Below are 27,403 nucleotides of genomic sequence, written 5' to 3' on the forward strand. Positions count from 1 at the left end.
CATTTCTGCGTCGCCCTGGCCTCGCGGACCAGGTCACACGGGGTGCAGTATTACATTGTGGATAACAGACTGTTACAGTGTTAATATCTGGTGTTAGCTCGTACCCAACTTTCTCATGGGAACGCGCTCGCAGCGGAGCTGCCATGGTGCTGCGGCGGCAGAGATGCATGAAAGGCCCTCCAAAGGTGGGGGCCGCGCTACAGTGCGCTGAACTCACGCCATCTTTGCTAGACAAGATGGCTTCTAGGCCTAACTGAATTTTTGTATATGCAGGGAACGGATACGTGTGGGCAATGTCGTCGGCGGTGAACCCTCCTCCACCTGGGCCCGGGTGGCATGAGGGGACGCCCACCGAGTCATGGTCCTCACCTGGGGAGAAGGCTGCAGGTGAGGAGGGCCTCGCGGCCAGTCCTCCCCTACACTAACAAGGGGGCTGTACTGATTGCCTTTTTTAATTCTTGAAATCGGTCGTTCATCTCATCTGTCTGTTATTTACTTTTGCTTTTTTAAATCCTTTTAAAAATGGTTGAATAAATGTACTGTAATCGAAAAACCCAGGCCCTACAATCGTTACATAGGCCTCATAATTGTTGCCTTTCTCTTTGTTTTAGGTTCTGAATTCTTCATAATTGCTTCTGCTCGCTCAGGTGTCATTTTCCTCCCTTTGTGAGATATCAACTGTCCTATATACAAGACCTCTTCCTGACAGTATTGTAAATTTTCCTTATCCACCTTATACCCTTTCTCTGAGAGTATGATCATGAGCTTAACTGAATCTTCTCTGCATCTTTCCTCTGTATCACTAGACACCAAAATGTCATTCACATATGAATTATTGCACTTTCGAGCAGATCCTTTCACTGGGTATACAGTCGTGCTGCTTGGAGAATCGGATGGCACCAATATTACTTGCTTCATTAAAGCAGAAATGGTCTCAAATATACCTTCATCCGCTTCTCTCGACATATGGTATTGCTTTGCTCATGGCAAGAGCTCCTGGTTTAAATTTGATGTTAACCTCTCATAGCCATTTTAATAAATCCACATCATATGGACTTGTGGTCCATAAAGTATTTGGCACTTTCTCTAAATTGTCCTGGAAAAGTGACGGTTTCTTCTTTTTGTCAGCGCCATTCTCTGCGTTATTTCTCTATTGTAATTCAACAAGTGGGACTTATGAATAATATTTCATTGTCTGAGTACTCATCCTTGAACAGCTCTGCATCTATCAAATCTGTCAACCTGTATCCTTCACTGAGAGCCATCACTGTTCTCTATCCTATTACCTCATCTGTCCCATGTAGAACCACCCTTTTGTCCTTGACCAGGGCAGCTTCTAATTACAAGGGAATAATGTGCCCTTCTGCATCATCCATGGGGATGTCTGGTTTAAACAATCTTATCAGGTATTCTTAATATTTTACTTATCAACCTGAGTAACCATGATAATAAAACAGTCACTCCATATAAAAATACTTCTGAATCTAAGTGAACTCCTCGGGAGGATAGCTCAGGGGCAACGTGCTCGCCTTGGAAGCAAGACGACACAGAGCAACACAGGTTCGATCCCCGGGTCCGTGCTTAGAAACCTCTGGGTATTCAGCGCGTTATAAATAACCAATCATATCATATCATGCCTTCTGGCCTGTGGAGGATAATATAAGCTCTCACCTTCATATAACGTATCCCTGGAGTGGAACGCACTATTTCTTACATCAGTAAAAGATATCGTCGTGTTAAGTTTCGTCATTAAGTCACGCCCTATTATGTTAACTGACGTCTACCTAGAATATAATAATGGCATAGACCCGTTGTGTTCTGCTATAGAGATTGGTTATTCATTTGTGAAAGGAACTAAGCTCATCACCCCAGAGAATCCCTGCGCGTTCATGGTAATACCCGACATTAGATATTTTCTCTCACGGACACTGGAACAAGTCGCTCCAGTGTCTACAAGAAATGAAAATGTCTTTGCCTCCAATAGTCACCTTGACCCTGGTTCCTCTTGCGGGTTTGGTGTCACAGATAATACTGAATACATCGGGTCGCTCTGTGGGCTGTCCTATTGTGGACATAAATGCATCTCTGTTCCTGTGAAAGGATTTCCTCCTACCCACGGTCACACTCCGTAACTTGGGTGTGGGTGCTTGCTAGACTCCTGTATTCATATTCCATTCTGGTATCATGGTCTTTTGTCTTCACCTGCTGAGTTTGTACCTGTTGTGCTTGCATGGGTACTTGCTTAGGTTGCCCTTGTTGCCATTGCATTTGCAATGGCGCTTGCTGTGTCTGCTGTAATTGCGGCGCACGTGTCTGAGTCTGTGTGTGATCTTGGGCATAACACTCCCGTGGTTCTGTATTATATTGCGGAACATGGCCTATCCCTCCTTTTGGCGTTAGCCCATTTTACTACATGCTTCCTCTGCTTCTACACGTTCTGGCTGTGTCTCCTATTCTGCCGCAATTCCAACATTGTGGGGGTTGTCTGTCATTCAATCCTCCTCCTCCCCTGATATCCACCTCATTGTCCTATTCTAGGCCCATTCCCTCTTCTCTTGGCCCAGAATTGTACCCTCCCTCATCCGTGGGGTACACTGTTAATTTGCTGTGCTGGTCGCATCTCCAGTGTCACCACACCCTCATTACTTGTTTAATACCATTTCCTCTATGGCTAATTTTGATAACTGCTTCTGAACCAACTTCACCTTTTCCTACTTTCTGCGCTCAGCTTTCTTCTTATTCTTCTTCTGTAACAATCGGCAGTGATGCACAATCGGCAACTGTATTTCTGGCCATGATTTCGCTTTCATTCCCACCTGTTTTTTCATTTGCCGTTGCACTGGCTTGGGCAGTCCCTTACATAAAATGTGGTAAAATAATGCTACTGTTTTATCCCACTGTCCTCTCGTCTCAAGGCTCCACTCCCATTTTCCTAGTCATAAGCATGCCCAGATCTGATTTATCGGGATATTGTACTCTGAACGCCCGCCATACATCTGCTCTGCAATTATTAAATGGCGCTCCATCATGTGTTGTTTTTTTTGCAGTCACACCTGCGTATCCTGTTCGCTTCTAAATGTGGTCAGCCCTCTCCCCTAGAAAAGCCCTTGACAGGGCTTTTATGTCACCTGTGGCTAACGTCATTCTTGATGTCATTCTCTAACTCCTATATTTGCTTTCCCGGCCCAGAAGTTAAGCTCTGTATTCTACATCTTAAATTGTGTTTATCTATTTTTGGCCATGGAATATATTGTGGTCGTTCTCCCCCCTTCTCTAATAACGGAAATTGTGAAAATCCTGGTCCATAAATATACCTGCTTACACTTCTTCTTTTACAGACAAGGCTAGTTTCTCCCGTGTGTCTCCTTCCTGGTAATGCCCTTAATCTGTTTACATAAGGCATGGATACATCCCCTGTACTGCACGATCGTGCTTGTGGTCGCTCACTGTACTGTGTTGATTCTGGTGTTCTTTCTTGTGGGGGCCTCTAGATCTGACCATTTTACCCCTTTCAAATGGATTGTGGTGCTCCACACACATCCTTCGTTCTTTCCAAAGATTTTCTGATTTTCACATTAACCAATCAATTTCCCGGCCAGTTTTCTTTCCAAACCCGGCAGCCGATGCAGAAAGAGTCCTCCTTAATTTGGACGTCAGGAGGACCTTAAGGTTTTACCTACAAAGAAAAAACTGCTTTAGAGTCTCTTCTCAACTCTTCGTTACCTTTGGTAATCCGAAAGGAATCCCAGCCTCCAAGCCGTCCATCTCGCGTTGGATTGCTTTGTGCATTTTGGAAGTTTACTCGGTACAAGGCCTTCAAGCTCCAAAGGGCATCCACGCACTTCTGGTGCGAGTGAAAGCAGCAGCTGTTGCTTTTCAGAAATATGTTCCATGGGAGACCATTGCCAAAGCAGTTACATGGGCCTCACCTTTGGCTTTCTGGAAGCACTATTGCCTTGATCTCGTTTTCCGACTGATGCCCAGTTTGGCTAGGCGGTGCTTAAAAACCTTTTTATGTAAGCGATTTTCCATCCACCCGTTTTCATAGAACAATGCTTGAGCATCTCCCAGAAGTATGGAGGAAAGGGGATGGGACGTAGGAGTATAACAAAGTTACTCACCTTAATGACTATTCTAGTCCATAGTCCCCTTTCCTCCATATGCCTGCCTGCCTTGCCCTCTAAAAGGTTTCCTCAATTTTCTAAATTGTCCTTCAACTATGGCGATAGAAAAGGACTGAAGGGCGATGCACTGGGCGTGGATCAGGAAGGCAGAGTTACAGTCACGCGCGGTGGCCCCACGTAAAATAAAAGGACAATAATATTTTTGATGCTACAAAAAGTGGTCCTGTCCCATAGGATGGAATGTACCAAAAGTATGGAGGATATCGGACTATGAACTAGGAGTAAGATGGTCACTACGGTGAGTAATTAAGCTACTAAGTTATTTTTACTTTCTCTGCTTTTGCTCTCTTCTACGTTGTCCTCACAGTTATAAGCAGGGGGCTCGTATGTCGTAAATATGCTCCGCCGCTGCTCTCAATTATTTTAAGGGATAAAATCCTTCTTATCTGTATTTGCGCGCTTATTTTCAGGAGGGGAAAAGGCAGCTGAAGGTGTTACATTCTCCCCTTTATGATGATTAATCATCCAATCCTCTGTTGGATCTTCCGTCTCACTCGGATTCATTTTCCATAATTCTATAATTGCCAACCTTTTCTGTAATTTCTTTCCCTTATATGTAGCGTACAAATAAGTCGTCATATGTCGCAATACTGTTTTTGACAACAAACCCTCCTTATGCCATGACAGGAGTGTCTTTTTGGTCGTGCCTCGCACCCACTCCAAATGATACTTCCTTATTTTTGGGTGTATTTTGGCAATGTTCAGCATCAGTGTAGAAGAGTAGTGTCTCCCTTGATTGTAAGTCAATCTCGACTATCTATATTTACCCAGCCTTTTATTCTTCCCTTTATTCTATCAAATATACCACACTGATCAATTTAAGTAGGCACTATCAATCGCTGCTTACTATCCAAAAATCAAAATAGTTTAGCCAGTTTTAAAATCTATGCAACAATGTTCTTTTTGTTCCTTTTTATAAAATTGATTTAATTTATACGATTTTTACAACATCGCAGCAAGCAATAAGTAAAATATGAAGTACAGCGAAGATTCCATAAAATGAATACATCCATTCTAATGAGCAAATTGAATTTATAGTAAAATAACAAGCCAATTAACACAATGAACTCAATAAAAATAGTCAAGAATAGGAACATAGAAAAAGAGGAGAAAGGAGAAGCAAGAAAGCGAAAGGAAAAAAATAAAAAAAAATAAACACATCACACAAATCCATTAACATTGTCATGTACCATCACACACCCAAACCAAAGCCCAGTGGCTCTTAAAATAAAAACTAAATTATTCTTATAGATCATTAAAGGTTGACCACACTTCTTGATATATATCAGTGCGATCTTTATCTTTGTATAACAATGTCTCAAACGTAGACAATATTACCAAGACATTTATCCAAGAATCATCCTGAGGCTTTTGCCTCCTCTTTCATACCTTTAAGATTTGTTTTTGTGCAACCACCAGTGCTCTGACTAACCACATTCGTGAATAAAATGTAACCCCTTTACTTCTTTTTGTTCCTTTTACACATTCAATCAATATTTAATACTTCGTTATTTTATCATTGATATTTAAAAATTCTCTTTATTCATTTCCTTTGATTTGTATCCTCCTAATTGATCGCAATCTTTTGATTTAAAAAATCTGATAACCACTTAAATGTTTTACTATTGTTTTATATCTATCAATCTAAACAAAACATAAATAGTATACTGGAGTATTATAACCCCATGCACATGTGCACTTTAATTACTTTTCTCTGCGTACGCCTTCCTTTACTACCTTTAGTAAATGTATTTCATCTCATTCTTTTTTACTCCTCCTTAGAGTTTGATATGCACTCTTCTTGTTGGCCTTACCTCAGGAATCCTTAACACCCCTATTTGGAGTCTTTTGAGTGTCTCCTTCTGTCCCCTTAGAACCAGGAATCAAGGTATCTATTTGTCTTCTTTATAATCTCCAAAAATCATGTTTCTTTTAAACCTTACATTTACACCACAATCCCTTCCCCCTATTTTTGCCACCTTCAATGTTCGGCTTACATCTGTGGCTCAGCTCGAGTCCCTCGGCATCGACTCTTCCTCAACCAACCAGTTCGCCTTCAGTCTGCGGGGCACCTGTGGGGACAGGACAGAGGGTCCAGCCAACCGTATCTTCTTACATGTGTTTTGTTAGGCGCTGTTTTCCACAGGAAGCTCTGCCGTCTTCTGGATAATGTGGAAGCAGCCAAAAGTTGGAAGATCTGGATCTGGGCCTAGGTCGATTAGACCTGAACCATCCTCACTGCTACCAAAATGTGCTCTAGTACCGGGAAACGTCTCTTGTGCAAGATGGAATACCTATAAAGATTTCAGACCAACTAACTGGACAGACTCAGAAAATATGGCAAAATACTGCTTTATTCTCAATTTAACAAAGCAGGGCAAGCTGGCACACATCGGACTGATGCTTGCACACTCGAACACAAACTTGATTATACAGAGATTATATACCCCAATATGCGTCTTCTATGACTTCATCCTACGTGGCAAACTGCAAAATCTATTGACGGTATGGATTGGATAAGGGAACATATGTACCTGTGATATTCATATGGGTTAGTACTTCATTGGCTGCCCCTTATCTGTAAGACACGCCTCGAACTACCTCTGAATACGTATAATACTGATTATAGTAAAGAAAATGGCAGCAGATTGGTCTATGCAACATTGTATAGCATTTTGCCTCATACACACTCTGATTGGTTGGCATTGTTACCCAACCTTGGACTTTCGGGTCGTTAGCAGCATATAAACAAAACGAAGCCCAGGTGCTTGAGCCACGCCATATTGATCCCCGCGTTCCCATTAATCCATCACATCTCAGCAGTCCGGGCACAAGCCAAAGTTTCCCCGTCTGTAGTTGACCTTATAGTCTTCCATCTTTTCTGGGATATTTGAGGGAGTGTAAGCACATCACTATCGTCATCTGAAGCTTAATGAATATAACTTGTTTTCGACTTCTGAATCACGTGTGAGGAGACCGAAAATTTGTCAATTTCACCCTTCTATTTACTGCTATTTGATTTACTTATACTGTGGGTTCTTGCTTCTTTTGGGCTCTAGACACTTGCTCACTCCATCTTGTATAGACCTTATCCACTGTTAATTGCCCAATACTTGGCTCTGTCTTGCGTACATAGCTTATCCCTCTGCCTCCCCTTGTGCCTTGCAATTATTCATCAAAATAGCACCCTTGATATCAGGCTAACACAGACTCCTCTTATTTTGCACACAAAGCTATTTCTCATACGTCTCCTCATCCCTGGTCTGTCTCTGAGGTAGCTGGATTGAGTCTTAACATGAGCCGTCGTCCATCTTCCGACTATGGCCACCTTAACCATGTTATTTTTCGTCTATAGCAAGCGTCTATATGTCATCTACCTTGCATTACTGCACATTTACACTTATTGGTCAGCCCGTTGCTTTATCTTCTTTGTATATATGATTACTTTATTATTTCATACATGTTTCTCTTGTCACTTCAGTTACATCATTACTCTCGAGTATTTACCTATCGTTTCAGTATGTCCTCGTAGATCTTCTTCATGACATCACTCTGCCCTCATCAGATTTCACTCAGCACTCCATGATGTCCAATGGTGTGTGCTGACATCCTTCCACTCTTTCAGTACGAGGGTACATTTGGTATGGTTGCCGGAGTGCATATCGTGTCTCATATGCTCTATGTGGTATAGGAACAACACATGGGGTCCCACCTATAGCTCTTCTCCTGCTGTTCCAATATGATGGCGGTGAGTGGGTGGGGGATAGGGAAAGCACATGCATCTGCTTCTCTACACACCATTTCATTCTTTGCAAGGATTCTTTTACCTTTTTGACAAATTCCCCTGCCTCAGCCTTGGGGTGAATTATGAGTTGCCATGGGTGGCCTGGCCCAGGCACTAAGCTATGCTGGCGCCGGTGCAGGGAGGTACCCTGGGATTACCTCACAACACCTAGGACTCATGGAATAAAATATAATTCATATATGAATGTACCCTTAAAAAACCCAAGCCTCCCTTGGTAAAGTGATACCAAAGCCAGGCTTTCCACTGACATAGTAAGAGCCACTCATCCCTGGCCCTACACAAAGTATGGGAATCAGAGTGGGAATGCTGGCTCTAGAAATATCAAGCCACTTGAGAGGGGAGAAACACCCGCTCCTACTAGCACCATTAAATTGGTGCAAGAGAAGCCCCAAAACAATGACAGTTGCCACATCTATGTGCATACAGTGCCGCGCCCAAGAGTCCTCAAATGTACGAAGTCCCAAACGTGATTGGGTGATAGATGGAACCACTGCAATCTGCTACAGTGACTCATTCCCGCTCATGTACAAAAAGAGATTCCAAGATGAATAGTCTTTTTAAAGACTTGGTCTGTGGTTCTGTTGGGAGAGGCCAGAGGTACGGGGGCATCAGGAAAAGTGCACCAGGGCTAACCTTAACCAATCCTGCTGTGGCGCACAAAATCATAAACATCTGAGACTATTTAAGCAAGGGTGGTTCCCAGAATTGGGGCAAATCCCACTCTACAAATTGCAGGTGTTTCAGCTGAGTGTGGGTTTTGAAGATGGCCGAGGAGTAATGTGTGTTACAGGCAAAAGCAGTAGTAGGAGTAGCAAGAGGTTGAGATGAAGAGGGGGACAAAAAGGGTGGACAGAATGAGGAGGGGGAGAGTAAGGAGAAGGTGAAAACATAAGAATCAGAGTAAGAAAGTGGGAAACATCTAAGAGGTTGAGTCTGAGAGGGGGGAGGTGGAGATATTCAAACTAGCAGTAGTGGTATTTTTTAAGCGGAACACATCACAGACGCAAGTTTGTTTCATTGCGCTAAACATACAAACGAATAGCATAGAAATCATTGTAGAAAAACACAATACAGTTGCAGATCACTAAATTAAAAACTACCCTCAGTCACGATCTTAAGGTACATAAAAGGAGGATAGGTACTGCTGTATCAATATTTCAAATACCTGTAGAGTAACTGAGTTCCTGACCTAGATTGGAAGCTCCGTCTCAAAAGGTGGGTAAAGCCAGAAAGATCACTATGAAGTGAAGGAGGTTGGGAGAGGCCACATGAGAGGTGGAGAGATACAGCCAAGCAGTAGCTGAAGTAATGCCATTATTGAGGCCTAATGTACCAGCCCAGAGAACCAATAAGCGGTTCCCCCAGAAGTTCAAGAAACAAAGACAAGAAGCAGAAGACCATGACCAGAGGAACAAGGAACTTACAAAGAAATGCGAGGACCGAGACTTCTGTTGAATCTGGAAACCTTTTATTTGGGGTCAGAATGTAACTAGTAACACAGAGAGAAACCATCCTGTTACGTTGCATTTTCTCTAGTTAGCCCAATCTTTGTATCCATTTCCAATAAACCTGCATTTGTTTCAAAACATCTAATCTTCTGGGTTGGTCTTTCATTGATTCTGCTCGTTTTTTATAACACCTGACAGCAGTCCTCTTGTGAGGTTTTTGTGGACTGACCCACGCTTTGGGTTTTATTTCCAGAATGTGTCATCCCTTCATCGAAGTGATGACTATTCTCAAACAGTATTTCTATCATCAGGGGGAATTTAGCATATGTGCCTTTTCAAAATTGGTTCTATCAGTGAAGATCTGCACTGGAAATGTGTGAGTGGCTTTACTTTGCATGTTGATTGATATCCATGCCATCCTTTCTCATTTATTGTACTTCTGTTTCCCTTTTCCTCTAAGATGAAACCAAGTTAAAACTTTGGAATGTCACCAATAAGAATGTCCTGCATCTACCCACTATCTTTCACCACTTACCACACCTGTTGTCCAGGGAGAATAGCCTCCAGCCTGCAGTCCGGGTAGGGCAGGGGCGCACTGGTGGTAAGTAGCAAGAGTGCATTTCATTTTGAATACACGTGGAAGCCATTACATTGGATATACTGTATTTGATGGAAGCAAATTTCTTCCTCAACTGTTCTTAAATCTCTTCTGATGTTCTTGTTCTTGCAATCGTCTCCATCATTCTCAAATACTTCTGTTACTCTTAAATTGTGTCTGGATCTCACATGCTTTTCTATATTCAACCCTGGGTCTCTTAAGGATACATCCCAGGTGTTCTAATATAGATTTCTATACCTATCCAATCCATCTTCATATATTTCTTAAACAACTCCTTGGTTTCACTGGCCGTTTTTTTTTGGCTAGTATCAAACATGTTAATGATATTGTGTACATGCATTAAGTCCCTGAGGCAGCTTTTGTGACAGTGTAGTGAACTGCTCATTGGGTGACGGCCAAGTGTTTTCATCTGTTGTAGTCTTTTGAGGAGAGTGCCTTAGTTTAGCTAACTTGAATTTCCACTTTTCCAACTTAGCCTCTTGGCTCCTTTCTACTAGGCTGTGTGCCATCCCAAATGAATGATCTTATGCACCCCATGACTAAGCATCCTTGACACTACTAGATTGTGTCCACTTACTCTCGCTTGTAAATGCACCTACTGGACTGCACACTACCCCCCACTAGATGTATTCCCCATGTATATACTGGATTATGCATCCACAGACCCACTAAACATTACACCCTTGACTGCTCTGGGGATACAACGCTTTCCCTTACTAGATTTTGCATTCTACTCCTTGCTCCATTAGCCCCCCTTGAGGCCCCCAGCACCCGCGTGCTCTGTGGTTAGTTTTTTCTTTCCCCCGACCCTCTGTTTCTGCTGTTCACCTTCCCCTCCCGCCTCTCAGCCCGCCCCCTGCCCCCACCCCACCTGATTGGCTTGACCGCTCCTCTTACCAGACCCTCCCATGGCAGCCTTCTGCCCGTGCAGCCCCTGTGGCTAAGGGCCCCCAGGCAAAGGTTGGCTCTCCAGAGGCTGCTCCAGCCAGTGTCTGCAGGGGTAGCCAGTGGCCAGTCAACCAGCAGCGACTAGGAAGGTAGGAGCATGCCGGTTTTGGCATTGAACCTCACTCTACCCTACAAATCTGTCCATATAGCAGACAATCAAACTTGGGTGTGTCTCTCCCTGTTTATAAAATTTGCATTGCTGAATGGATTTAAAATTGCACTGTGAAACCCAGGCATTTTTCCCACAATTCAGGACTCTCAAACTTAGGTGTGTTTCTTCTGTTTCTACAATTTTTGTAATCTTTCATTGTGATAGTAGTGCTGTTCTGTAGCTTGGCCTCCTAGCACTCATTTAGCAAACCTTTCTTCCACTACCTAGCGCCTGTCATCTTGTCCAATTTCTACTTGTTTCTATGTCTTGTCTGCTTGCATCCTGCCCTGTTGTCCTTCCCTAGTGTTCTCCCCTACCCCTCCCACTCCTCTCCCCACCTACTCTGTGGCGCTCTCTGTCTCTCCTATCTTTTCTAACTGCTTCTCTATCGACTATCCTGCACTCTTCACTAAATTAGGCCTCCCTATCGCTGACAACTATACCAGTGCCTCCTCCAGGCAAACTTTCACTGACATCCTCTTTGTCGTCCCCTCACCAGACCTGTGGACTCTACATATGGTCTCTGTGCTCTCCCCCTTTTCTTCCACTACCATTAATGGTGGGCCTCCTGGCATCCTTCCACTCCTCTAAAATAATCATCAATGGTTACCTGAATGGTACCGTCTTGATCCAAGGCCCTCAAGCCAATCCTCTTCTCTTTGATAGACGCTTCCTGCGCCTCATCAATTTCCTTCCTTCTCCTGCTGTCCCCTCTCTTCTCTCCACAGCCTCCTTTCCTCCTCCTGCTGTCTCGTACTTGGCTACCTTGCCCTCACCTCCTTCCTCTTCTGCCCCGCCTCGGGCTGCTTCTACACCTCTGCAGGGCGTACCTCTGATTTGTACCCCTCCCCAGAAGTCTTTCAAGGACGGCAACCTTCTCCATATTGCCACTCTAAACTCTCGCTCTGCTGTCAAACACTCCTCTGACCTCTGCCGCCTCCTGGAGGAACTTCACCTCGATGTCCACTGTCTCACCAAGACATGGTTTGCGGCCAGCTCTGTCACAAGCTTTGACACTCTCCATGCCCAGATCCAACCGCTCTGGAGGGGGTGTAGCCCTGATCTTCCCTGAATGGATTCCTGCCTCTGTCATTCCTACACAGGCCTACTCCTCTTTCGAATGCCTAGTCTGTAGTATCTTTCTTTCTCCTTCTCCTCTTTCTCTTTCTCTTTCTCTTTTTTCTCCTCTTTCTCCTTCTCTTTCTCCTTCTCTTTCTCCTTCTCTTTCTCCTTCTCTTTCTCCTTCTTTCTCCTTCTTTCTCCTTCTCGTTCTTTCTCTCTTTCTCCCTTTTTCTCTTTTTCTTTCTCTCTCTCTTTCTCTCTCTCGTTCTCTCTCTCTTTCTCCCTTTTTCTCTTTTTCTTTCTCTTTCTCCCTTTTTCTCTTTTTCTTTCTCCCTTTTTCTCTTTTTCTTTCTCCCTTTTTCTCTTTTTCTTTCTCTTATTCCCTTACAGTGGCTACCATCTAACGGCCACCTGGTCAGATCTCCTCCTTCCTCTCTGAGTGGGCGGACCTCTCCTCTTCCCTCCTGGTCTCCAGCACTGAACTCCTCCTTCTTGGAGACTTCCACATCCACCTGGATGCTTCCTGTCCTTCCGCTGGACTATTTTGTGTCTTTCTCTTTGTCTTTCTTTGTCTCTCTTTCTCTCTTTTTCTCTTTTTCTCTTTTTCTTTTTCTCTCTCTCTCTTCTTCTCTCTTTTTCTCTCTTCTTCTCCCCTCTCCCCACTAGGCCCAACACTCTGCAGGGCACACCCTGGATGTTCTGATCTCTTCAGACCTTCCCCTTTTTCGATTCCCTCTCACCACTCCCCTCTCCTGTAGTGATCACTTTCTCCTTTCCTCGCATCTCACCCTCTCTACCCCTCAGGCCAAGCCAACTCCAGCACTGCCACCTACCTTCTCGGTTATCCGACCCATGAAGCGTGTGTCAGTTGAGGCTTTCGCCGTCACTTTCTCACCCCCTCCTCCATTGGCTGACTCACACCCTGACACAGCCCTTTCCATGCTTCGCTCTGCTATATCTGATACTCTCGGGGCTCTTGCCCCTGTCATGAGGATCTGCTTGAAACCCAAAGCCAAGTGCAACTCTTGGTACGACTCAGACCTCGTCACCCTTAAACACAAGTGCAGGTTGGCTTAGAAGAAATGGCGTGCTTCCAGTACATCCTCCGACAAACTGGCCTGCCGGCTGCTCCAAAGGCAATACCGGCTCTCTGTTTGCACCAAGAAGAAAGCCCACATCCAAGCCAGCATCACTGCGGCATCTAACAACTCGGCCACACTCTTTCAAATCTCTTGAGGAGCTGGCCAATCCTGCTGCACTCTCTAACTCTCCTGTCCCCACCCAGGCCCTCTGCACGGCCCTGGCTTCTCATTTCATCTCGAAAACTCAGGACATCCTGTCCTCTCTCTCTTCCAATCCCCTCTCTTCCTCTGGCCCTTCTTTGGCCACCTCTCCTCGCTCCTCTGCCTTTCCCCTGACGAGGTTTCTAGACTAGTCAGATCTCTGAAAGTCTGGCCAAAACAGGTTCACCCCTGTTCCTCCAAAACCATTAAGCACCACATTGAAACCCTGGCTCCTGCTCTGGCTGATTTCTGCAACCATTCCTTCACCTCTGGAGTCTTCCCCTCCCCTTTGAAGGACTCCCCTGTGCACCCTTTCTCCAGCATGGGGTCTGGCATGGATTCACATGCTCATGAATATTCCCCGTCGTCAGACTGGGAATCCTCGGTAAAGAAAAAATCAGTATCAGTTTCGTTTCTGATCTGTCTTTCGTAGTAGTAACCAATCACTGATCTCTGCGTCGTACTGACCACAGCCAATGACTGCCCTCTACCTAAGCCCCGCCTCTGGCAGCCATCTTCAGATTTTTACCGCACGTTCAAGTGTTGGGATCCTCGTGCTATTGCTCTCGAGCGTTAGTGCTATTTTTTCATGTTTTTTCTCAAAAAACGTCTATTTTTCGGTCAAAAGAGCCTCAAGCTCCACCGTTTCTTCATCCGATCAACGGGGACCCGTGTCGGATTCGTCTACGCCCCTCAAGGGTGAAGATTTCGTCGAGCCACGCTTTTGGAGGACTCCAGAAGTTTCTCAGGCCCATCTCGGACATGGCCCAGGAGAAGGGAAGCTCGATGCCCGGAAAGCTGTTCAGGGTCTGCCCTGGATGCCAGCTTCAGAATGTCTTTAAGGAGGACGAACACTCCCTTTGTCTTTACTGCCTACATGAGTACAAGACGCACGTGGAGAAGGACTGTGCGTTTTGCGGCAATATGTCGGAGCAGACCATGAAGGACCGCCATCAACGTCTCGCCAACTGGCTGGAAGGGAAGAGCCTGTCGGGCGAGAAGAAGAAGAAGTCCGAGCGGTCTTCTAAGACCTTTGAGGACGCCCCGGCGACGGGGGTCCAACACAAGGCCAAGCACCGCGAGTCCGCTGGCACCGGGAGCGCCGAACGGTCGGGCTCTACGGGCGCCAGGCAGGGCGCATCCTCCCCGGCGCCATCAACCACGAGCCAACGCTCTGGTTCGGGTAAGAGGAAGGCCGAGCACCCGGCGAAGCTCCTGGAGAGACCCCGGTCGAGCTCGAAGGCCCCATCGGAGGGGGAGCGAGGCAGTGACCCTCCCCCCAAGGAGAAGGCGGTGAGCGCACCTAAGGTGGTGAAAGCCTTAATCCATCCGGCCAAGGCCTCTATCGAGACAGTCGCGGCGGCCCTGGCTCAGCCTGTGGAGGCTACACCAGTGGTGGCGACCTCGGGGCTCAGAGTCTCCCTGCCACCGTGGAGGGAGTCCTCTTTTATGCCCATCGACAGGACCCCCGTGAAACCGACGGAGAAGAAAAAGGGGGGACAGGAGGTCGTCGTGGATTCGGCCTCAACCTCTGAGGAAGAGCTGATCGAAGTCTTAAGCCACGGCGTTGGCGTGGAAGAAGACCAGCCCGTCGGGAGGGACCCCGACGTAGGAGACAACGATAACGTCGAGGGTGCCGACGGGGCCCCTGACCGCCCGTCGGACTCCCCATAACCAGTGCCGCAAGACAACTCGGCGGCCATTTTGTTGGCTATACAGTCCTTATGCTCGGAGATAAGGACGAGACTGCCGTTACCACCAGCGGAGGAACCGCTCCCGACGGGGGACCCGGAGCCAGGCCCTTCTGGGATCCCTCCCCCTAAGAGAAGAAGGATTCATCCTCCACCTCCTTTTCAGCCATCGCGCCCTGTTCAGCCCTCCTCCCCGTCCACAACTCGTGGGGATGATACAGGGACTGACACGGCCGCGACGGGTACGGACGACGAGGTTTACGACGAGGATCTGCCGTCGTCAGCTCCCACCCGGGCTTCCCCGCCCGACGAGATTGGATCGTTTCACTCCATGATCGCCAGGGCATCCAAGCTTTTCCAGCTCTGCCCGGAAGAGAAGAAGAAGGAAGGTTTCCTTTATCAACGGCGCGAGGCCAAGAGGAAGATCGTCCTCTCTCTACCTCTACTGGACGATATTTGGGATGAGGGCCTCGCCCTCCTCAAGAACCCATCCACGAAGGCGGCTAGAAGGGATCGGTACGAGAAGAAGTACCGGGTCCCGGACGCGGCCCCCTTGTGCCTTCGGGCATAGCCGACACCGGACTCGGTCGTCTCCGCGGCGGCCAGGAAGAAAGCGGGGGGGGGGCGGCCTCTACGTCGACCTCCCCGCCGGACGGCGAGGGAAAGAAATTAGATACGATGGGACCCAAAGTCATCTCGTCTGCAGCGACGACGATTAAGGCGGCCAACGCCTTGGCTATCGTAGCCCGCTACGACAGGGAGTTGTGGTACAAACTGGCCCCCCTGCTGGACTTCCTACCGGACGACAAGAGGGCGGAAGCCCTAGATATCTTGCAGGAAGGAGAGGTGGCGTCGGACCACGCCATTACGATTGCGACGGACATCACTGACACTGGATTTCGCCAGTTGGGCAACGGCGTGTGCCTTAGGCGGCGTGGATGGCTCAAGGCTACTGACTTCCATCAGGACGTGCAGACCAGAGTCTTGGACATGCCGTTCGACGGATAACAGTGGACGATTCCCTTCAAGCCATCAAGGCAGACACGGAGACGGCCCGGGCTCTTGGGGTTCTCCAGCAACGGCGGCCGCCCTTTCGGAGCGGCGGAGGCAAACAGGGTGCCTCCAAAGGTTCCTTCGGCAGCGGATTTTCCACCTACCGTCAAGCGGCCCGTTCGTCGTTGCAGGAAGCTTACAGGGGACGAGGCAAGTCAGGCGGACCTGCCATCGTCGCCAAGGAGGACAAGGCGGCAAAGCCTCGTCGAAGCAGGACTGAACCGGCCGTGGGGTCGGGCCCCCACCGAAGCACCCCGGTGGGAGGCCGGCTGGCGAGCTTCGTCAGCGTGTGGGAGTCCATCTCCACCGACCGTTGGGTGCTGGACGCCCTAGCTCAGGGTCACGCGCTCGAGTTTCTAAAGAGGTGCCCGCGCGTCCCCCCTGTGGCCAGGAAAGAACATCACGTCCCTCAACTTCTCTTGGAGCTAAAGGCGATGCTCAAGAAGGGCGCCATCGAGCTCGTCCCAAAGAGGCTTCGGGGCTCCGGAGTTTACTCAAGATACTTCCTCGTGAAGAAGAAGACGGGAGGATGGCGTCCCATCCTGGACCTATGACGACTGAACAAATTCATCAAGGCACAGAAGTTCCGGATGGTCACCCTCCAACACGTACTGGGTCAGCTGGAGGAGGGCGATTTCCTGTTGTCGTTGGATTTGGAGGATGCCTACTTGCATATTCCCATCCTAAAGCGACACCGAAAGTTTCTCAGGTTCGTGGTCCAAGGGCGTCACTACCAGTTCAGAGCCCTTCCCTTCGGACTGAGGTCGGCACCCAGGGTGTTCACCAAGTGCCTCGCACCGGTGGCGGCGCAGCTGCGCCGAGAGGGGATTCACGTCTACCCCTACCTGGACGACTGGCTCATCCGAGCGAAGACGAAGGAGCTCGCCGTGGAGCACACGGCAAGGACCGTCCAACTTCTCACGGACCTGGGATTCTCCATAAACTACGCCAAGTCCCACCTGGTGCCCGCGCAAGACGCACTGTTTCTGGGAGCGAAGCTCGACAGTGTCGCTTCTGGCCTCTCCGTCGGAGGAAAGGACGAGGGCCATCTTGGGCAAGGTGCAGCGGATGCTGGTTGCGGACGCGGCCAGAGTGAGGTCCATCAAGTCCCTCCTCGTAATGATGGCTTCTTGCATTTACCTCATCCGCCTGTGCAGGCTCCGGATGCGCCCGTTGCAGGAGTTCCTGGACGCGCGCTGGATCCAGACGACGGGCAGCTTCGAGGAGAGGATCACACTCGACGAGAGTTTCCGACGAGCGATCCGGTGGTGGGGCACCCGCGCGCATCTGACGGCGGGCATGCACTTCCAGACCCACGGCCACCAGGAGACAGTGACCACGGATGCCTCCCGGGAAGGGTGGGGAGCGCACACCGAAAATCTGCACGCGAGAGGCCTTTGGCTCCCGACGGAGAAGTCCCTTCATATCAACGTCCTGGAGCTCCATGCAGTGTTTTGGGCCCTCAGGTCCTTTCTTCCGTCCCTCAAGGGCAAGGTGGTGAGGATCTTCACCGACAACACCACCACCATGTTCTACATCAGGAAACAGGGCGGAACCAGGTCCCCAGCCCTGTCCATGAAGGCGCAGGATCTGTGGCATTGGGCCGTCGCCCAAGGGATGTTTCTGGTGCCGTTTCATCTGGCAGGGATAAAAAACACCATCGCCGACTCACTCAGCAGGGAGCTGCGCTCGTGCCACGAGTGGGAACTACGACAGGATCTAGTGGACCGCCTCTTCCGACGGTGGGGCACACCCCAGAACGATCGTCGCCGTTGCGAACAGAACTCCAAGTGCCGGAGGTTCGCCAGCAGGTTTCCCCAGCCGAGGAGCATGGGCGATGCTTTCTCGTTCCCCTGGGAGGGCCTGTTTCTATACGCGTTCCCTCCATTGCCATTGCTGATCCGGCTCATCAACCAGCTCAAGAGGTCACGGTGCAGGATGATCCTCGTCGCACCTGCGTGGCCGAGGCAGATATGGTTCCCGGACCTTCTGGACTTGTAAGCGTCCCCGTCAATCAAGCTGCCAGTGGACGCGGATCTTCTCTCCAGGGAAGGAGGCGCCATCCTCCATCACGACCCGAAGTCGCTGAACTTGCAGGCCTGGCTCCTGCAGCGTTAGAGTTTGGAGGATACGACATACCGGCCGACTGCAGAGAGGTTCTTGTAAAGGCCAGGGCATCCTCAACTCTTAAATGCTACGGACACAAATGGAAGAGGTTCTCCGTCTGGTGCCACGCACAGAAGATTAACCCTCTACGGATTACGGCTCCCCAAGTACTGCCGTACCTACTGACGCTGGCCAAAGCTGGACTGGCGCACGCGTCCATCAAGATTCATCTTGCTGCGATCTCCCGATACACCAGAACCACGGGGCGGACATCTTTGTGGCCATCTTCTGGTGAAAGAGTTCATGAAGGGACTGTTCAGATCGTTCCCGCCGGTGAAGGCTCCGGCCCCGGCGTGGGAGCTCAACGTGGTGCTGACCAAGCTCATGGGACCTCCGTTCGAGCCTCTGCACTCAGCTCCGTTGAAGTTCTTGTCGTGGAAAACAGCGTTTCTTGTGGCCATCACCTCTGCACGACGGGTGGGAGAGATCCAGGCCCTTTCCTGCAAGGCCCCGTACTTGACTTTTCACGACACGAGGGTAGTGCTCAGAACGCACCCCTCCTTCATGCCCAAGGTGCCGTCGGACTTCCACCTCAACGAACCCTTGGTGTTGCCTGTTTTCTTCCCGTCGCCTTCGTCGCCGGCTGAAAGGACTTTGCACTCGCTGGATGTGGCTAGAGCGCTGAAGTTCTACGTGGACCGCACAAAGTGTTTTCGGAAGACGTCACAACTCTTTGTGAACTTTGGACCTGTCAATCAGGGGAAGGCTCTCTCGAAGGCTTCCATTTCCAGATGGCTCTCCGGCTGTATCATGTAATGTCATCGGTTGGCAAACCGACCACTGCCTGGCCGTCCGAGAGCCCATTCCACCAGAGCGATCGCAGCTACCACGGCGTTCCTATCTGGTGTGCCCTTGCTGGACATCTGCAGGGCTGCTACGTGGAGGTCGACGCACACCTTCACGAAATTCTACTGCGTCGATCGGGATTCCAGGGAGGAGTCCAGGTTCGGCCAAGCAGTGCTGCGCAACCTGTTCGCCTAAGGTGAGCCTGGTGAGGAGGTAAGAATTGCTTAATGTTGAGTTTGATGTAATGCTTAATGTTGAGCCTTTGCCACCTCCCGTGGTTGTGCATGTGTGTACTGCTATGTATTCTTTATTCATGAGCATGTGAATCCATGCCAGACCCCATGCTGGAGAAGGAACAAGTTACTTACCTGTAACTGTTGTTCTCCAGCATGGGTCTGGCATGGATTCACATGCGAACCCTCCCGCCTACCACTCTGCGGCTCATCACCTGGTCATACTGCCCCTTCACGTGCTACCAAATCTGAAGATGGCTGCCAGAGGTGGGGCTTAGGTAGAGGGCAGTCATTGGCTGTGGTCAGTATGACGCAGAGATTAGTTCCTACTACGAAAGACAGATCGGAAACAAAACTGATACTGATTTTTTTCTTTACCGAGGATTCCCAGCCAACGACGGGGAATATTCATGAACATGTGAATCCATGCCAGACCCATGCTGGAGAACAACAGTTACAGGTAAGTAACTTGTTCCTTTCTTAACAAATCCTCTGCTGACCCCTCCTGGCCTGCTAACTACCACCCAATCTCCATCACTCCTTTCCTGGGCAAACTCCTAGAAAAGCTGGCCATCTCCCAGCTAAATCTTCACACTGAATCTGTTGGTTTTCTCCATGACCATCAGTCTGGCTCCAGAGCTGCCAGAAGCATGGAAACTGCTCTCCTGAACATCCATGATGACCTGCTCTCCAATCTTGATTCCAACACCCCCTGTGTCCTCATGTTACTTGATCTCTCTTCTGCCTTTGACACGGTCAACCATGCCATCCTGCTCAACCGTCTGTGATAACCTGGGTATCACTGATCAGGCCCTGGCTTGGCTGACCTACTTCCTCACCGATCGACCCTCCCAGGTCCAACTTGGGTCCTTCGTCTCCTCTATCTCTATCTGTGGTGTTCCCCAGTGGTCTAACCTCTCTCCCTGGCTGTTCAACCGATACGTGGCACTTCTTGCCCACTTCATCGCGCTCTCTGCCCCAACTTTCAGTGCTATGCGGATGACACTCAACTTATCTTCAGGCTCCCTTCCTCTACCTCTTCTCCTCTCAACTCTGGTCTGTCCGCCATCCAGGTGTGGTGTGCTGCCAATGACCTCTGCCTTATTGCCAGTAAGACCGAGATTCTACTCATCGGCACACCTGTTCCCTCCTTTCCTCTTACCCTCTGGCCGGCCTCCCTTGGCGCTCTTCCTGCTGCCACCTGTGAGATTGAAAACCTCAGGGTCATCTTCGACTCCACGCTTTCCTTCTCTCCTCACATCTCTGATGTCTCTAAGAAGTCACACTACTAGCTGCACCTCCTCAGAGGTATTCTTCCTTTCCTCTCCTTCCCCCAGAAGCTCACTGTCGCCAGAGCTCTGGTTCTCTCTAGGCTGGACTATTGCAATAGCCTCTTTCTAAATCTGCCTGCCTCTACTCTCCATCCTCTGCAACTCATCCAAAACAGGACTGCAAGACTTGTCCTTGGCCCCAAGCCCAGAGATCGTATCTCTCCAGGACTGAAATCCCTGTACTGCTCCCAGTGGCGGCGAGGATTAAGTTCAAAACCCTCTGCATTGTCCACAAGGCCTTCTGGGGCCTCGGACCTCAATACCTTCAACTCTCTCTTCCTAAATATCTTCCGTCTCGAGCTCTTCGCTCATCCGCCTCCAACTCCCTCAGAGTCAGTCACGTCTCCAAGCAGCCCTCTGTTCTCAGGCCCAGGTCCCCTCCCCGCCAGTAGCACACCTTCTCTACCCCCCTGTCAACCCTTGCTCTTGGGGATTGTTTCTGTATTCCTGCAGCCCCTACCAGCGCTTGCCCTGATGTCTGCACTTACCCTTGTACGTGTCATTAGATGGCTGCACTTTTATTTATTGTATTTTTTTTTTACTGTCATCCTATGTACTGCACTGCCCCCTGCACTTTCCCCTTCCCCCCCTCCACTGCACTTGCATGATCTCAATGTCACTTGGCCTAGTAGGATCGTTGTCTCTGTCTTCCCTTTGTTACTCCTCCCTTGCCTCGTCGCGCCTTGAAACACTTGTGTTTAGGCGTGTTATAAAGGCCATATTATATACTGAACTCCTGCTGCCTTAGTTCAACCACTGGTTTTCCTCTGTTCTTTAAAGTTCCCTGAAGTCTAACCTAGCCATTCGGTTTGTTGCATTCCAATGCATGGCCTAACTCTCCTCACCAGGCCATGCATACACATCATCCACCCATTTGCCGAAGGACTCTGGCCAGCTTCATTATCTCTGATAAAGTATAAGCCATCAACTCCTGCTAGTCTGTATCCTGTTTCTAGACAATTACCTTGTCTAGGGCATAAACAACTGTTGTCTTCCCTGGATAGGTCATAGACTGATTCCCATCCCTTTTCATTAGAAAAGGATCAGCCACTTACTACCACCCTCCTTTGCAAACTCCATGCCCCAAAAAGACTGTGGATCTCTGCTAACCCTGCTGGCCATATGGGGTTCCTTATGCTAGGCTACATGTACCCCGTCCCCGCCCCACCATCCTTGCCTACATGTGCCCCCTTCCTGCTGGGCAGAGATTCCCCCCCCCACTATAAAGTGAGGCACTGACTGCCCCATCCCTTAATGAGTCATTGTTTCTACCCTGCAGAGCAAAAGAACAGGTTTTCTTCTACCACTAGTCTAGGTCCCCCTTTTGTCTCTTCTGTAAGGTAATTGGTTTCATTTACTTCCTCCAATTGCACATTGTCATCTGTCTGCCTAGACCATTGGCTGCTGCCTGTTACTCCCTCTAAACCATGGAACTCTTGTTTTCCCACTTATCGACAAGACTTTTCTTTTATCCATGGTAGGCCAAGGTCCAATTCCTTGTCCTCCCAGTCTGTTTTGTGTCCCCTTCCCTCTCACTAGCAAATTACCTCTTACTCCTGTTCCCTCTCTCCATTCCAACTGGTTGGAAAGGCCTGCGTAGACAGGGAAGCCCTGAAAGTTGCTGTTAATTTATACAGCTGAAAGGGGAGCACTGTTTAAGTTCATTTCTCTGTATGCAAGCCCTCTTTTCTTGCTCATGTATCACCAACACCTCACACAGAGTTCCAGTTCTATTGATGTGCAGCTTTGAAGCCACCTTCTCTGCTAGCCCTTTGTTGTAATTGAAGTAACTACTGTATACATGAAATTGAAAAGAACCGTGTTTATTAGGCTGGAATGCCCGAGAGCCTCCAAGCCACCTGGCAAAGTTAGAGCACCAGGGAGCAACAGATTTTACATTCTAGAATAGGAGGAAAGGGTTAAGGAAGTGATTAAGGATGGGCATAAACACAACACCTCCCAACGTTGGTAACTGAAAAAATTGTGAGGGTTGGATAATCTAATTTTGGCAGGAACCTTCTGCGCCCCGTTACTATATCTCCTGTCATTCCTTTTCTCTGTCGGATTCCTGAGTTGTACCACATTGCCAGAGAAAGTGACTTAAGATGTACCTACAACTCCTCAACTAGACAGACCTTGGTAATGAATGGGGGCTGAGAGGGTCCACACATGTATATGTCTGGACCTTGTCCAGCGATCCACATTATATTTTTTGCCATCTTCCAGCACTACTGTACTAGGACCCACCTCAAACAACTATACTCCCTCATGTTACTAGAGTACTTGACATGCACCCACAGCTAGAGTCCTTAACCACCACAATGAGTTTATCAGCCTACATGCCACAAAGCTTATCATAGAAGTGCTCAGTCTTTGCAACTCTATTGCGCTCTCCAGTGCAACATCCATATCCGCATGAAATTCACCCAAACTGGTATGAGCTTTCAAAGAATTTCTTCCCATCATGAGTGAATGGCTCTACACCCGTCACCAAACCTGTAAGCTGACGCAGCCGTGTTGAGAATTAGTCTCCAATTAAGCCCACTTTCGGTTGCCAGGTAAATGTGTCCCTTAATGAAGCGGTTGACCAGGCCTCCAGATAAGGTGCGTACTAGGCCTTTTTATGCATGAAAATCTTGTAAATACGACAGCTTTATTATTTTCTTGTGTACATTTACACACAGGTTTAGAGCAGAGGGCAGTGCAAAGGTCAGGTTACTTGACCGAAACCAGAAGACTTCTTTGGATTTTTATCTACATGGATGCAAGCCATGAATAAAAGCCTCTGAAACAAAGTATTTCTCTGAGGCCTTTCAAAAAAAGAAACTGCACACTGTGATAAAAGGAATGGTTTATTTCCATTCAGCTGCTGTGTTGCTGCTCGTGGAGCAAACAAAAGCACTGGGCATATTTATTTTCCTAGCATTTTAGAATTGTAAAATTAATAAGATGGAAAACTAAGTTGCAATTGAGAATTCATATTTTGTAACAAACAATTATGCTTTTTTTCCAATGAAAGCAAACCAGTATCGCACAATTGTATTTTTCAGAGTTCCGGTGCTGTGTGCTTTATCATGCGGAGGCAGATCATTTTTACACTCCTGATTTAATTGACACTTTAATTATAAGAACAGTGTGTAAAATGATGACAATGCACGGTCTAGTTTACATCCATTCAACCTTGCCGTCCATGAGTACATTACTATAAATGGTCAGTGGCAGCAGAGTCTTTGTTCAAGGGTGAGTGATTGTCATTTCACCAATCACAGGTGTTCTAGCCTCTCAAATCTTCAAGACTACAGTTAAAACATCTAAAACCTGACTCTCCAGGAAGTGCAAGTGCTGTTAAAAAACAAACAAATGAAAGTTACATTTGTAATTGAAATGGAAATTCAGCAAAACCTGTCCCTGTGATCATGCAGATAGGTATTTAACTTTATGTAGCGCTTCATACATGGTTCGTCCGACATCTAGGCACTGTGATTACTATACCTCAGTCGATACTCAGTTAATCGACCTCTGAAAGATGTTAGCCAATAAGATAGCTCAGCCAGTTGAGCACTCGTTGCTGCTATCTGTGTGATCTGCCCTTGCCTTGCTGCACTGTTGTATCATAACATTGGCAAACCATTAGGTAGTAATAGCTGCAGGAAATGAGGACTTGAATTAAACATCAAAAGACAATTCTGCTATTGAACCTCAAAACACACAATAAAATTCATGCTTGCTTTACTATGTAATTGGCTAGGTTTTTGTGTTTTCAACATTTAAATGTATACTGGAGAGATAGAATGGCCAGACCTTAGAGAAATAATGAAAGGTGTATTATGTCACAATAAAGAAAGCTGCCGTATAGTAGTAATTATTTCCATGCAGTTTTTGCACATGTCGGCTGGATGTCATATTTTACTCTCTTGCAAAGGAGGAAAGTCATTTTTACTCTCTCAAAATCACATTTACTCTCAAAGTTTAAAAATAGGGAGTAAAATACTCCCACCTTCAAATCTTAGCTGGAGCACTACGGTTGACTATCTCTGCCAATCAGTTTGAAGCCATGAGATATAAAGCCACCCTGCAGTGGCCAACTCAAAGTCCTGAAGAAGGCCATAAGACCAAGGGTTCGACAAGCACTAGGGATAGTGCCCAACTCTACCCAAAGGCCGAAACATGTCGACTATTGTAGAAGACCAAAAAACAATCTGAGTCTTATATCTAAACTGCTACAATTACATGTGGTGTGTTGTATTTGTGACAACAAAAAAAAAACATCACAGATCTAACTGTGTTTTTAACTATGTTTAACTGTACCTGTCAGGAATAATTATTCTGTTCTTATGTATTAAGATATTTTGTAAAGATTGATTAAAAAGTATTTTGTGATAAAGTAAATTGTGGAGAGTGGTCCATCGGGTGTTTCTACCATGGCCTGGGAAGGTCTGTGATTTCTATGATACAGTCCAGTGCCTTTGAAGAAAGTATGATGTCTTGTAGTGTATAAGTGAAATTCTCACACAACCCTGTACATATAGGCGGAGAGAGGGGTAATCTGTTTCTTCTTTTTTGTGATATTCAACTCAAAAGTCCTTCCAGGAATTCCTGTCATCTGCTGTGAACAAAACTGAATTGCTTTGTCTTTCATTAAGCTACCAGGCACACCTTTCGGCCTGAAAACCTTGTTCAAAATGTGGAGAACTCTACATAGTTATGTGGATGGCCTCCCACCCTACCTATTCAGAAGAGTTTTCAACTAATGACGTCAAACTGAAAGAGCAACCAGGGTCTCAAATAGACTCTAATGTTTCTATTATTTTCCACAATTTACGCTGTAACCACAAGAATTTATAAATTACTGTAAAATGTTAGAGCCCCTCTAATGCAGATACACGGCATGAATGGCTTGTTTTGTGGGAAAGTGTCCACTCAGGCACAGTGGGCTAAATCGCGTATGCAGACCCCCTTGAGTTGGCACCTTCCAACAGAACAGGCTATTTAATCAATTTTTTAGGGGCTCACATTTTTGCCTGATTTTGAATGCCTTTGGGTTTCACGCTCATCAAGGCAGAGTAAATCTGTACATGGCCCCTTGCTCTCTTTGCCTAGTGAGACGCACCTTCACCTCACTGTTGGTGCCTACTGAGATAGACGCACTTGTCTGGGGTTTCGGTTGGTGCTCTTGTTCAGTGCAGAATTGCCTAGCATTTTGTTGTTTGACTGCCCTTGTTGGCAGGACCAGACTGATATGCTAATGTATATTTTTCCCCTTCTAAGGCACAGCGGACTAAAACTTCGTTGCAGACCCTCCTGAGTGAGCCGCTTCTCACAAAATAGGCTGTTTAAGCCACATTCATCCTACGCAGGGTGGCTTGCTCATTTTGTCTGATTTTGATAAACCCCTTTTTGGTTTCAGTCTATGGGCACTAATGGTATGCCCAGGGTAAGGCACTCTGTTAGGCACAGTTTGTATGCAGTACCCTCTGGGAACACTACAAACAACGCTGACTATAGGTATAGGAAAACCAACCTTTGGTATAAGCTTGTACTACACAGTTTTGGCAGAGTGTTGAGCAGCCAGGCTTATCTCAAGAGGGGCAATGTGAGCTGTAGGGGAGTTGCACAGAGATTCACAGTGACGTGTATTCAAATAAACTCTTGCACTCAAGGTTTCTTGAATAAAACTTTATTATTAAGGCACCTGCTAGTGGAGTGTGTGTCATTAGATGCTTTGAGAGCAAACTTCCTAGGGCCCGTGAACGTGAATTCTTTAGCGTACAATGAAGAGTGGTTATGGAAGCGATGTCTATATATCAATACTATTCATGAGGGACTTGCCTTACCAGGTTTCATTAAAAGCCTGAATCTGTAGAGTCTAGCTGTGAACCTCTGCACGTCCATCGAGAATATGGGACAGGACTGAGGACTTCTGAACTAATTGTGATCTAATGTATTTTTCTCCCTTCTTGCACTTTTCTTTTCCTTTTTCTACTTGTAATTTGTCTTCTCTATACTGAGTATATCGAGATTTTTCTTTTTATTGTATAATTATTTTTTATGCTTAACTTGTTTTTAGTGTTCTCCTTGAAGTGTCCATTCCTTGGCTTTCTGTTTTTTCATTACTATTACTTAAGGAAAGCAGCTAACCTTTGATTTTAGTGATTGAGTTTGTATCTACTGATGTATCTATCTATTTATGTTCTGATTTGATTTATCTGCTTCTTTTGATAAAGGTTTAATTAAACCAATTGCAATAAAATAAATAAACAATTATTAATTTATTTATCAGTCAGTTAGAATAAGCCTTCTTCAGAAGGGAGCAATATAATAGTAACACACAAATACACTTCAATACTGTACACTCTTAGTTTCTAAATCAGCAAAGACCCTTTTGGGATGGCCCACAGACACAACCTACACCCTCAGGTGACTTCAATAGCTAGGGTGCTGTGGAAATTAATATCTTACTGTTTGCATTTAGAATAGTTTTAGAAGTTGGTAAAAGGAAAATGTTAAAGCAAACAAGAGACCACAAATATTCTTAAGCAGGCAAATACTTTTGGATCCCCTAAGCAGAGTCATTTAGTATAACAGGCAAGCCAAAGTCAATGGGCGCAAGTCTTATATAGGATGAAGCATTTCTGGTAGGTAG

At 47.1% G+C, this 27,403-nt stretch overlaps 1 protein-coding gene across 4 annotated transcripts in view; it reads left to right on the forward strand.

Moving 5' to 3' along the window:
- MGAT4B (alpha-1,3-mannosyl-glycoprotein 4-beta-N-acetylglucosaminyltransferase B) overlaps nucleotides 1-27,403 on the forward strand; it is a 1,380,432-nt gene that overhangs the window by 443,670 nt on the left and 909,359 nt on the right. For 3 of the 4 annotated variants that reach the window (XM_069654102.1, XM_069654101.1, XM_069654099.1), the window contains one exon: nucleotides 9,898-10,038. The exons of the other annotated variant lie outside the window; for it this stretch is intronic. Coding sequence is in view for 2 of the 3 variants with exons in the window: in XM_069654101.1 (XP_069510202.1) it covers nucleotides 9,898-10,038 (141 nt within the window). In the remaining variant the exon portion in view is untranslated. The remainder of the gene's footprint in view (nucleotides 1-9,897; nucleotides 10,039-27,403) is intronic. 4 annotated transcript variants of the gene reach the window in all.

The sequence above is a fragment of the Ambystoma mexicanum genome, chromosome 3q, assembly GCF_040938575.1.
Source record: "Ambystoma mexicanum isolate Mex_15411 chromosome 3q, UKY_AmexF1_1, whole genome shotgun sequence".
Classification (NCBI taxonomy): Eukaryota; Metazoa; Chordata; class Amphibia; order Caudata; family Ambystomatidae; genus Ambystoma; species Ambystoma mexicanum.